Here is a 13,874-nt window from a genome sequence, read left to right on the forward strand (position 1 = left end):
GTTAATTGCAATAACATGATGAGATTGCTCATACAGCTGATGCACTCATGTGCCTTTTACATTTTTTATTCCTCTTATATGAATTAAAACCTGCATTTCATTTAAATCAGTGGGTGGCAATGACAGTAAATACAGAATGTCGTATCATTTTACAGAGTGGCTATTTTGCCAGGTGCGCATCTTCTTATAAGGTGTGCTGCTTTGAGAAAAATCTCCTGCAACTACGCTGCTGCATAAAGTGACCTCTTCCTAACCTTAGTTACAAATTCCAGAAACCTATAAAGCATTGCTGACAGTTGTAATTACTTGCTCTTCGTTCTCTTCTACAAACCTGTCTCTTGGAAGTGAATAGTTGTACAAGGTCTTGATTTGGGGGGTGTGGGAGAGAGAGGTAAATAGAACTAATAATATAAAATAACTTGCATTTATTCAAGTATAAATAGATATAATAAAGCAGTCAACAGAAAAGTCAGGGTGTTTGGTAACAGTGAATGGCATGCCTACTTTATAATATGTAGAAAGACAATTAAGGATCACAAAAGATTGTGAAATTAAACCCAAGAACACATAAAGGAATTTATAACTGTTTCTTCAAAGAAAAATGTGTTGGCTATTACCACAGTAGCTATTTGCCTGCATTGGAGATACTGCTGAGGGCCACAAACCAAAGTAAGACCAGCAAACTTGTATTTGTGCAAAGATATTGCAGGAGGCTTTGAACAGCTGTGGAGCTTACATTGACACAGTAGACATGGGAAGAGCTTGACAATATGAAACCCAAGTATGACATTACTAATTGCTCAGTGAAAGCAGCTCTCATGAAATAAAACAGATAAAACTAACAAATAAAATTAGATTATTGTACTTATTTGCAAGGGCATATGACATTCAGAAAATCCACAACTATAACAAATGGACAAAATTATGCCCCCATGATTAATGACTCCTTCCAGCATTTGATAGGTTTTTTTGGTTTTCTTTTCTGTACTATTTCAAATCCAGAAAGCAGACTAAAAGTATGCCTGGCAAGTGCTTATTAATGCTAACAAAGGGGTGAAGAATCTTTTTTTCTTCCACACGAAATAAGCATATGGACAAGATGGGAGCTAGGGAGGCCTGGTAAAATCTAAATCTTGGATACTGCTGTTTATATACTTTCTGATTTATGCTAACAAAAATGATGGAGTATAACTTACCAACTATTTTGTATCTCAGAGCTCCATTATTGCCAGCATCCATATCTACAGCCCGCATAATGTAAATGACAGAAGGCTCTTGATTCTCTGGAATACAAATCTCAGAGGTGGGAAGAAGAAATGTGGGAGAGTGATCATTTTCATCCAGCACTGTGCAGATAACTGTTACTGTACTTGAAAGCGATGGGGTTCCACTATCTCGAACCAAAACTAAGATTAATAAAAAGAAAGCAAATTTTATACAGTGGTTGCAGGTTCAGCAAGAGATGTTCCTTAATAATGGCAGAATAGGAGAGCTCTTTGTGCTGTGCAAAAAGTGCTCTTCTGTACCTGAAAATCTTACCATTTCCATCTAATTCAGATGGCATGAAAAAGGGTAATGCTGATAGTGACACCACACCCATCCTCACTTCTCATTTTAATGGCACTTGTAGACATTTCACACTGTTACCTTTAATACGGAAAACCTCCTGGGTTTCCCTGTCCAGTGACGCAGTTGTTACGAGTTCTCCACTATCTGAGTTCATCTTGAAATTCTCATAATCATTTCCTGGTAAGATTTCATATTGAAGCAGGGAATTCAGTCCTTAAAAGCAGAATGGAAGTCTTAGTAGATCACAGCCACACATTCAGGTCAACAGATTTGTCTCTTTTTTCGTCTCCTCCCTGGGACATGGGTTATGTGTATGATCTTATTTTTAATACAGTAACTGCTTCTTCATTAGCACACAAGATACAAATTCAAAACCTGGTTCTTCGAAATCTTTGTCCAGATGCTGCTTTGTGCCTAGCTTTTCCAGATACTCAAAGTGACCCCAACAACATTTCTAGGCACTCAGGGCATGCCGCCAAAGAAGCTGACATATTAACATGATGCAAGAGAGCATTAACTTAGCGCAATTGATACATTTGTCGTCTGCTTTCCCAAGGTAGTTAGTTTATTTCTCAACAGGATGTCAGGCAGAGTACTGGGCTGCTCTGGTTCTCCACTTAACTTCACTCGGAGGCAACACAAGAACCTCTATACAGTACAACACTGAATAGTATAAATATTCTGAAAAAACATCCACTTCTTGGCATGACCACCAGTTCTAAGTATTCATTATACTGAGCAGGCAGATGTCTAAGCCCCATCAGGTCTCACGGGCTAGCCAGCTCCTAGCTGTCTGCAACAGAAAAGCCAATTTGGTGTGCTATGGGAATGTTCATCTCAGACCTTTTAGACTGCTCCCACTTGTAGCAGTCTCTGAAATGATACTGCTTGGGTTTATAAAGTCGTGCAGGATTTCCAGAAGGGGAGGCTTAAATAGTTTCCTTCCCTCCAAGTTTTTCTGAATGCCAATTCCATTCAGTTCTTAATCATACCTACCATTTGTACATAGCACAGGGATATTAGCTTTCCTGTCTTTCTCTAGGAAATAGGGTAAAACTGTACAGGCTTTTGAAAACATTTCTTTCAAAGTTGCCTGAATTGAACAAGAAATATGATTCCACATTCTTACCTATTATGGTTATAAAATAATTTCTTTCATATTTCTTCTAGTTTCATCACCCTCCTGAGGAAAGTACAATGTCATCTCCATCACACTTAGAATATTAATTTTAGTGAGTTTAATCCTACATTATACTTGAAGGGCTTGTACTATTGTGGTCTTTATTTTTCTTTCAATTTTTTCTACATTTCATTCAATCACTCTGTGTTTTCCCAACCAACAATCAGTCTTTTAGTAGGGTAGGGACAGTTGGCGCACCTGGAAAACTACACCACTTCTAGTCATATGAAACATGCTACTCAGTCAAACACTGCCTGCCTGTTCTTTGCTGCAGTCAAAACCAGGACAATCTGTGCTGGAATTGGTGGAGAAATACCAGCATGAGAGAAGAAACAGAGCCTACAGTTTTTAACATCCATGATTTCCTTTGTTTATCTTTGAATAGCTTTGCTAACTAGTTGACAAAATTTGATTAAGAGAATTACTACTGTAAATGCATTTGCACCTAAATGAAGTCAAAGGAAGGACATACTCATACAAGACACAGCAGAAGGAAAAATAAGTTACAGAAATCCTTCCAGCTTTCTAGCAGGAAGGAGAAAAATCACAGCAGTAACGACAATCAAGGAGAACATCTTGAAAGTTTAAGGTTACCAACACACACTCCTTGATCTGCCCATATTGGATACCATTCAACTATTTTTAGAAACAACTATTAGAAACAATTTAGAAACAACTATTTTTATGAACTCTGCCTGCATTTATCTATTATTACTCACCAATATGCTACAGATGGGGAAAAATAGGACACATGACATTGCAGAGCTGATATTAACTATTAGCCTTTGGTCTGCTGCAACTGAACTGCTTCAACCCAGTGCCTTCACTTGCAGATTTCACAATGACCATTATTTACAGACAGTGCCAAAAAACACACAGGTGCCACCCAAGCTGACTATTCACATGCTATTGAAATTAAACTTTTAACCCTTCAAGGACACAGATATGTGACACCTTAATTAGATTTCTCTACCAAGCACTTATTGCCTTCTTTCCCATAGTCAGCTGCTAGGAGCACACACCTAGCAGCAGGAGAAACCTGCACACCCTGCCCAAGAGAGGAGCATGACAACTCTATGCATTCACATAACACGGCATAACAGCTGACAAGTCTGCACTTGGTCCAACCTGTTGGTAAATTATTCAGTAACGCTAGTCACCTTTGGGGGCTAAAATTACACACTGAAATTAGAAACAAACAATTCTTACCCTGCATTACAAGCTCGAAGAGGAGCTAAGCCCCTTCCTTGCAGGACCCCTTTCCCTGCAGGCAAAATGGCAGGGTGGATGCATGGTGTCTGAGCAGCAGCCAGAGAAAAGCTTCAGCCCCTTTCCTGTTCCCTCGCCACAGCACCAGCAATCCCTGTGCTCCCACAGCTTCTCAAAAGCAGCAGCTGTGGCATTACATCATGCCAACACCAGTGAAGAAGCAATGGGAGCAAGGTCTCCCCATCCCAAATCTAGGCTCAAGTCTCATCTTTATAATACAAGTGTTTTTAAGACTACACTAATCCATGAATTTGAGCAAGACAAAATGTCTAGTGAATGGCAGCATGCCCTGTCCCATAACTCTAAGTCAGCAGTCCCTTTTAACGTCCTGAGACTTTCCTCCTAAGGCTCCAGACATAACTACTAAACCACAGAGGTCCACATCAGCTTAAAAGCAGACCTTGACAAATGCTATTTCAGTCCATTCAGAGCTTCTGCAAAGACATATCTCAAGACAAACCCCTGAACTATCTTTAATATGCTGCAGATATCTTTGATTTCCCATGCAATTTTTTTACCCCACTATTTACCTGTATTACACAGTGATAGCACAAGGCTGATATTGTCAGTAAAAATGATTCCTCCCTGTGGTCAGTCAAGGAACATATGAAGTAAAAAACCCAGAAAGGTCTGTGATAACAGGAAAGTCATCCACTAAAACTATGCAAACATTACGGGATGTGAACTGCAATTTAAAGAGCAAATAAAGTAAAAAATATGATGTAAAAAAATAAAGACCACCATGAGAGGAGTCATCTCATTCAAAAATTCAGTTCCAAAAATGTAAGAAAAGCGAGTAGCATTGTACTTATATGACACCTACATAAACCCTGTTTTCTTACCTTAGGAGCATCACTTCAGCATTTGTTTGGAACTATGCTGTTACATCCACATGACAGGGGCCAAATTAGCCAAATGTGAGCAAAAAAAAAAAAAAGTCAACAGAAGGACTGTGGTTACTGAAAAATGCATTTAGAAAAAGACAGGAAGGAGCCATCAGCCACAACAGTGCTGCAGCCCAGAGCGTCTATACAGGCAGGCGCACACTGTGCCACCCAGTACACTTGGAATGCCCTTCCTCTCCACCCAGCCAAGCCGGCCCTGGGCCCTCCTCCTAGCGGCTCCCCACATTTTCCTCTGCTGTATTTCCCACAAGATGTGCAATAAATAAATATAAGGGATAGAGAAAGGAGGGAAAGGAAATAAAGCAAATTCCTACTTATTTTCTCTATTATCTTGCAAATTTTTATATATATAGTGTGATCCACAAAAGAAAGAAAATACTTGGAAGAGCAAGATCCAGAGGTAGACTGTAATGCTGCTCAGCTGTCACAAGGATTTTCATTGAAGAGCTACACCCCCCCCCCCCCCCCCACTTCTTAATTTCTAAATACTTTACATACTTGTGGGGAAATGTCTCTTCTGTACAGCACCTCCAGTGAGCTCACATCAGCTTTTTGCAATCAATACATACTCTACATTAAAATGACAAACGTTACTGAATACAGAAAACTATTTTGCAAATGAGATCTGTTGTTTTACTTATTTCTTGGGTAGCACAACTGTAAACAATTATAAGGATGTGCAGAAAGTGAACACACAGCAAAAAGAAAGTAATTCACAGAGCTGAGACCACCTTTGGGCCAGCTGCAGCAGTACTGTAATATTTAATTCTCTTTCCAGATTCTATCTTTCCTGCAAACTACAGGCTCCATGTAACTGCTTCATGTTACATCAACTGTATGTGCCGTGCGTGGTATTACTAAGATAAGATTCTCTCCAGCACACAGACTACCTATAACATCATCTGCATTTTAGATATTTCAAAAGAGCAGGTAGTTGTAGAGCCGGATGGATTTTTTTGTTGCTTTGCAAAGATTCTCTCACGTTTAGTCATTACCTGTGATTCAAATAGCGTATGAACCACCTCTTCTTACTCGTCTATTCTGCATATGTTTGAAAAGCAGTCCATTAACATCATTATGTATGTAAAATCCCATTTGAAATCCAGAGCGGTTCCACGATCCCGGCAGAGCGCAACTAGCTGGAAAATCTTGGATGACAGTGCCCCTCTCTGGTCAGAAAAGATTAATGCATATTTGCAGGGTCTCTTACAAAACCAGAATTCTTGTCTCGCAAACCGTTTTATAACTACACAAAATGTTCTGATTGAGAGCAACAAAACGTTCAAATATTAACTTTAACTCAGCTAAGCATTGCTTGCTGGCTTATAACCAGAGCACGCCGGCTACCTTCACATGAAAGGCATAGTACACTGAGTTACTCTGCATCTTGCAAGCGTACATTTTACACTTAATTTACCAGTCACAGCTGAAACTACCCCAGTGTGCAAGTTCAAATGCCTCCAAGACCTGAATAAAGGTTGAGGGCCTGAAGCAAAAGCCATGTTTTGAGATCAATATATCAAGGTATGTATCACTCAAAAGTGATATATACCTTGGGTAAATCACAACAGCTGTATGCTCAAGCAGAACAGGCAGCAAGATTTGATAGATCTACTACAGTCCACAATGAAATTAATAGCAAAAGGACAGAAATTACCTGCATCTCTGTCCACAGCTTCCACCTTTATGACAAACTGCCCTGGATCTTGGTTTTCATGAACTGCAGTCTCATAAAGTTGCTTCAGAAATATCGGGGTCTCATCATTAACATCAACAACAATGATGGTTAGAACTTGTGTGGCAGAGAGAGCTGGGCTGCCATCATCAAGAGCTATGACTGTCAAATTGTAGCACTCCTGAGTCTCACGGTCCAGAAGCTGGGCTGTAGTTAAGAGTCCTATTATAAAGAAAGAAGTTATTTATAAAGTATTCTGAAGGTATTAAAAAAGTATTCTGATCCAGGTTAGGATCCCAGTTGTTCCAGCACTCACAGCTTCAGTGGTAGCATCACTGTGCATGCCGTGGCACTGCAGCACGGCTTCCAGACTTTGAAGTCAATCATTACATGTGATTAGGCTGACAATTTGCCCAGAAATGCTCATTTTGACATCAGGGAAAACTAAGATTCACAGAATATTCAAGTGAAGTTCAGAGATTCCTTTTTATTTAACTTCGGTCTCAACTTTTTAGCTTAAATATTAAACTTAAATATTTTTAACTTAAATATTTGTCTTCTTTAGCACATAAGTTATGCAATTAGGAGCTCTACAAATCAGCCTCAGCTATATCCCCTAATGTATTCAAAACCAGAGTAAGAACCAGAAAATACTGCAACCATTAGGGCGAGATCTGCATTTGCACGCAGATGGTATAATAGTTGCACAATTCATTCAGGAGTGAGAAAATTTCAGAGGGCTGATGAAATTCATCAGCACTTTGAGCTGCCACCAAGCATGTTCCACCACAGTGTAATGCACACTCCTTGATCTTGACTTTGCCTTTCCCTGTGTGTATGTATAGCAATATATGTGAGCAGCATGCAAAAATGAGGATGAAGCATTTCACTGCACACACGTTCTTCCCACATTCCTTAATGTGCTGTTTGGAAGGTGCTCCAGAACATCTACACAACACAATAACAGTGTCATGTGGCAATTTTTGAGCTGAGCATCATCGAGCTTGCCTACTGCACGTAGTACTGCCATGCTTGTGTGGCGCTCTGCCCAAAGTTATCACCCCTGAGGACAGTAAGTACCATCAAAATGTGGTATTTCATGCACATGGCATTGTATGTACTCCCAAATATTACCGTGAAAAGCACACAAGAAACTCCAGAGAACAGTAGTTACAGTACCTGTGATTTTATCCAATACAAATGCTTTGTTTTCATTGCCTGAAACAATGTGAAATGTAACTTGTCCATTTCTTCCCTCATCAAGATCCTTTGCAATTATGCGGTGCACAAGGAAGCCCACCTCCACATCCTCCATGACATAGGATAGAGGTGAAGATGTAAAACTGGGACTGTTGTCATTGGTATCTAAAATAACAATTTTCACAGCCAGAGAATCAAGCCTGCGATCACTCAGATTTATTGCCTGGTCTGTTGCAGACACTGTAAGGACCACAGAGTGAATAATCTCCCTGTCCAGTGCAAAAGCTGTGGTCAAGGTGCCGTACAAAGGGTGAATATGAAATAGATTTTCACCCATGTTACTAATTTCTAGGAAATACTGTATTTTGCTGTTCAGAAAACTGCCATCTCCATCTTTTGCATTGAATGTGTAAACCAGAGTGCCAATAGGTACATTTTCCTCTATGCCAATCACTACAAAGTCATCTTGAAAAAAAGGAGAATGATCGTTCTGATCTTCTACATCAATACTTAGGAAAACAGTGTTATTCTGTGGAGGATTATTATTATAATCCTTTATAATAACTTGCAAAAGGAAGTGCGAAGCTGTTTCATAGTCAAGTTCCTTGGAAAGATAAAGGTCTCCTGTCAAGCTGTCTATTTCAAAATGAATATCATCGTCATCATCATCTCTAGCAATACTGAAATGCAGTTTCCTATTGGCAGTTAGATGATTATCAGGCCACTTCAGAGCATTCAACACTTGCGCAGGTCTAAAATTTTCAGGTATGATAAAGTGCTTGAAATCTTGAGAGAAGACAGATCTCCCATTGGGAAGTGGGATTATCTGAAACAAAAGCACAAAGACCTCAATACTTTCCCATTGTTATTACAAATAGTATAATTATTTCTTTTTCCTTAATAGTTTATTTTTTTGTGACTATATTGATCCTAAGCATGCCTCAAAGCCAGAAAACAAGCTCAACATGCTCCATGTCATTTCGTAACTGTTTTGCATTCCTACATTAAAAGAACTAATAAGACTCTCTCACCCCCTTAATAACAGGGTCTGAAGACGAGATGACTTGAATATTGCTATCTCTGCCCCTACTCTGAAGCACTTCAATTGCCTTTGACATAGGACAGCCTGACAGGGACAGATGTGACAAAGAAGGCACAGTAGTTATGCACCTTGCCAAACAGAGATAGCTGGGGATTTTTGAGGGTTGTTTATATCATTACAGGGTTTCATTCATTACAGATTGCTGCAGTGTTCCAAGTTAATGCTTCAAAATGAAAGAATCTCTTCCACTGTGGGAACTGCATTTGCCTTGTCTTGACTGAAGCTTTTTTTTTTTCTTTTCCCCAAGCTATCCAAAACAAACCAGCTTTTGGGTGACATGAAAATAGCAGCCTCAGTGACATTCAACCTCTCATAAAGGAGCACACAGGCAGCCTGGACAAAGCAGCCCCACTGCGGCTCAATGAACAGCAGGTGGCTGGCTGTGGAAGGAGCACACGCTGGATTTCACACTCCCATGCAGAGCAGCCCTGTATAAACCAGCACAAAAGAATGAGCTATCTTTATACCGGGTTACAGAGACAAAGTATTTTCCTACTCTTTTCCAGTGTTCATAATGACCTTCTACTAAAGCACAAACATCATCTACTTGCAAGACAATCCAGAATGCTGTTGTGCACTCTTAACAAATCAAAATGAGTCAGCCCTCATTTTCTCCCTCAACAGAAAAATAGCTAAACTACCATGAGACAAGGTGCTTGTAATTTTGAACCTCTTTCTTTCTTCAGCTTTTTCCCCTAGCTTCTCCCCCCCAGTTTTTATTTTATTTTCAAAGAAACTAAGTATCTAACATAACTCTTCTATCTGTACAGCATAAATAAGTACCTGGACATAAACAGCAGCATGTCCTTGAAGTGAAGGCATTCCCTGGTCCTTGGCTGTGACCATAATTCTGTAGTCTGATCTCTCAGCATGTGACAGAAAGCGGGTTGTTCTTATCTCCCCACTGACAGCATCAATCTGGAAGTATCCTTTATCCTGTTCTAGGGGATAAAATGGGTATGAGTTACTGCAGATCTCTTCAGCTTTCCTCTACAGTACTGAACATTGTAATTAACAGTAAGAAAGAGCAGGACACAGAGGAAAGAGAACCCGCTGCACTCATGGCAGCTCTTTGTGGCTCATTTGGATCACCTTTCTTCCTTTGAGTAAATAGTTATTATAAAACACTCAGGATTTAGAGAGCGACAGAGAGAAACACTATGGAGTACTAAAGCAACTGTTCAGTTTTATACCATTGTTATTCACACCACTGAGAGCAGCAGACACCTCAGGATTGATACTCCTACTTCCAACAAAAGCTGCAGGCAGGGCCAGAATAAAAACTAAGTTCCTACACTGGCATGAATGGTCAAGTAAGTAATGCTGGGCATACAGCTGGCTCATGTCCCTCATAGACTACAGGTCAGAAAAGAGCCCTAGCCACCTCTAAGACACCATAACTGCAGGGATGCCACCTGCCCTGTCAGTGCTCTGAACCGAGAGGTTACTGGTGGTAGCTAAAATCTTACAGTACATTGTTGCAGAGTAACTTGTGAATTTTGGAAATTATGCTTACATCCTTCATCAAAGACTGGCTGCATGCTAACAACAAACGACTTCTAATTAAAATTACTACTTGAAGGTACATCATATTACATTTAGGCTGGAGTTGCAAAGAAAAATTCTACCATAGAAAAGTAAACAGCTCTTTGTGACTTAGAATCACAGAATTATTTAGGTTGGAACAGACCCTGCAGATCATTGAGTCTAACCATTAACCTAACACTACAAAGTCCACCTTTAAACCATGTCCCAGAGTGCCACATCTACACGTCTTTTAAATGCCTCCAGGGACGGTGACTCAATCACTTCCCTGGGCAGCCTGTTCCAAAGCTTGACAACCCTTTACATGAAGAAATGTTTCCTAATATCCAATCTAAACCTCCCCTGGCAGAAATTGAGGCCCTTTCCTCTCATCCTATCACTTGTTACTGGGGAAAGAGACTGACTCCCATCTCCCCCATTTTCAAGAAATGCAACACAAATTACTCTCCAATTTTTAGTGAAATGGGAAAGTGTCTATTACCTGGTATACCTTACCAGAAACTGAGAAAATGGAATTTGTCATTACTGCTTCTCTCTTAGAACACTATGCAAACACCCTTTTGTTATGTGGAGTTTTAATAAGGTGTGCTAGTGGGTTAAAGTCATGCAGCATAACAGCTGCAATTCTAATAAGCAGCTGTGGTAAAAATAAATTCAGTGCAGATGTAGTACACAAAACATCCATAAAGAACTTTATTTCCATAGGCACCTAAGTGAGCATGAAGTTGTTTATGGTCTCCAAATCTGCACATGCAAATTAGTTAGCTGCATATACAGATGTTGGGTTTTGTAGACAACCACCTCACCTGCAGCTGGAAAATATCTGCACCTGTGCAATCTGAAAACAATACTGGGTACACCAGCTACAAAACAGGGGGTTCACAATCAACAAACATGAGGGGTTTTCAAATATTGTTCTGCTATTTTTGACTAACTATCGGCTCCTAATGCTCCATGAGTCCCTTCTGGGTTGACTCTTGCAGTCTGGAATGTAACAAGGAAATTGCCGACAAAGGAAATAATATGTAGACACAATTATATTGGATGAGACAGTCCCGCACTCTGCATTTTTCATGATAGTTTCGAAATATTAACGGTGCTATATTACTGTTTTCATAAATAGCTTTTGGTTACTTTCCTGGTTTAGGTCCCAACAGTATGTCTACATTCATAGATACGCTATTTTGTTCCATATAGAGTTTCACAGCACAAAATCCCAGCTAAGCAAAAGGCAGAGGAGATATGAAAAACAGAACACATAATGTGAATTGCATGCATAGAATTTTAATATTTTGCTAAAACTGACATTTAAAATAACCGATAGGGAGAACTAACAAGAACAAGAAAACAGTTAACAGGCTACTATTCCCTTCATTTTTCTACCAAAATAAAGCTTCAGTTACCAAACTGAACCAAAAATAAAAAATCACTTAAAGTATAATAATCAGAGAACAAAAACATTCCCAGTGTGTAATTGCAATCTGAGCATGAGGCTATGAGGATTCATCCTTGTTTCAGGAGTGACGAGGATAGTCAGTAACTCTTAGCATAAAGACTGATACTTGGTTTTTTGTTTCATGTAGTGGAACAGAGCTGGAACTTCTAGGCAGTTGAAGCTTATTTGACAGGAAAAAGGAATGGTCAGAGTCTACTTTTCTGAATAAAAGAGAGCTGGTCAGGAATTACCAATAGTGTTACTCACCAGAGTCCACAACTCCATTAAAATCCTAATACTGCATGAAACAGTCAGTTTTGTGCATATTTTGGTGGCGCCAAAAGTGACAGAAAAATCTGATAATTCTGGAAAGAGATACTGTGTAAAACCAGAACTCCTTGGGACTCCCACTGTGAAAGTGTTTGCAATTTTTATCTCTTTTTTTGCACTAAGAAGCCATGTCTCCCAAAGAGCTTGAATACCAGGGGGCTGCTGCAGAAACACAGCCTTTTGCAAGTCTAGAAATGCTCTCTGCATGCTGCTTGCAAATCACCCTGGAGAACAAGTACTTGTCCACTGACATACGTTCAACACTTGTCAATTTGTGTGTGTTAGCAGGGCAAACTAGGCTTCTCCTAACACTCTGGTGGTCACGTACTAATGTATGCACAGAATTGGTCCAAATAAAACTGTAAAAGCCTCTACTTTGCCAGTGCCAGTCTTAACATACAAAGGAATAGTTTATGATGCGCTACAAATACAGAATGTTTTTTGTTATAAATGCTATAGTACAAGCTATTGAGAGTCATAAAGAAGGCAAATCACTTTGCAATTGGCAGTGTCACTAAGGAATAATACACATAGCTGAGATCCACCTCCCTCTGAATTCAGTTGCTCTTTCATTGATAATGCAAAAGTGGAGGTATGGCCATTGACCATGCATTCCCATACACACGAATGTCTAACGAGGATTTGGTTTAATTTTCTGGCAAGAGGGAGGGGTACTTTGAAGGAAACACTTCTCCTGTGAATGTTAAAATTCATCTGTTGTGTAAATCTCAGAGTTCTTTAACAGATTTTTCCTTATGTCATTTGTTGGCATCAGTCATCAGCCCTCCTGCATAGCTTGATCTATTGCTGCTATCTTGGCATTTCTTTAAGGTCTCAAGAACATTAAGAATTACAGAGCGACTCTTACAAGCTCAACAGCTGACACTGACACAGCTCTTAGTCTTGTGGCAGTGCCTCAACTGTTGAAAAGAGCACTGGTCTGCATGCAGTCCTCCAATTAACCTGGTTTCTCTGTGTTTAACAAATAAGGCTGTAAATCAGATCATATTTCTTCTTCATATATTAGTACTGAACAATGTCCCAGAACTTGAAAATACTATTTTAAATATAAACCAGGCAAGAACTTCACCATGAAACACAAGACCAGATGTTAAAGGCTGTGAGCCAACTCACAACAACAACAAAAATTAGTATCAGAGGAGCTCAGCTGTTTCTGGATTTGTTTATCAGGAAAATATCTCGTTCCAAGGTTGGGAGGGCTCTTCTAGTGTTGGTTTGTGGGGTTTTTTTTGCTGCTGTTTTTATCCTTTTGCTCTTTCTAGAGACAGCATTTACAAGACCAGTCATATTTTGTGTTGCTAGTCATTTTTATAATTTGAACTCTTACTTACTCCCCTCTGGGGCTCTACAGTGAAGCCAGTAAAAAACATCCAATGCGCTGTTTGAAGAAAGGGGATATAGTTAGATATACAGACAGGCAGAGACCCCTGAAGGACACTTCCCATGTTGCCTGGCCACCATCCTTCAAACAAAGGATTGCACATTACTCATTCCCTTTTTCTTAAGGGAGATAATTTCGTGCAAAATATTGTTATTCACAAAGCAGAAAAGTATAATTCTCTCCAGTTCTCTCTGGAAGAGGCAGTCACTTGTATCCAAATTAAGGGAATAATAGCACAGCCATAAACCGACCCTACAGTATT

General features: G+C 39.6%; 1 protein-coding gene across 2 annotated transcripts in view; it reads right to left on the reverse strand.

Moving 5' to 3' along the window:
- DCHS2 (dachsous cadherin-related 2) overlaps positions 1-13,874 on the reverse strand; it is a 111,980-nt gene that overhangs the window by 25,910 nt on the left and 72,196 nt on the right. For both annotated transcript variants that reach the window (XM_057419073.1, XM_057419072.1), the window contains exons 8-12: positions 9,684-9,841; positions 7,778-8,624; positions 6,581-6,820; positions 1,648-1,782; positions 1,197-1,406 (exon numbers count right to left, since the gene is read on the reverse strand). In XM_057419073.1, the coding sequence (XP_057275056.1) occupies positions 1,197-1,406; positions 1,648-1,782; positions 6,581-6,820; positions 7,778-8,624; positions 9,684-9,841 (1,590 nt within the window). The remainder of the gene's footprint in view (positions 1-1,196; positions 1,407-1,647; positions 1,783-6,580; positions 6,821-7,777; positions 8,625-9,683; positions 9,842-13,874) is intronic.

Source organism: Pezoporus wallicus, unplaced genomic scaffold, assembly GCF_028554395.1.
Source record: "Pezoporus wallicus isolate ANWC-B61680 ecotype Strahan unplaced genomic scaffold, APGP_CSIRO_Pwel_v1 contig_2384, whole genome shotgun sequence".
Classification (NCBI taxonomy): domain Eukaryota; kingdom Metazoa; phylum Chordata; class Aves; order Psittaciformes; family Psittacidae; genus Pezoporus; species Pezoporus wallicus.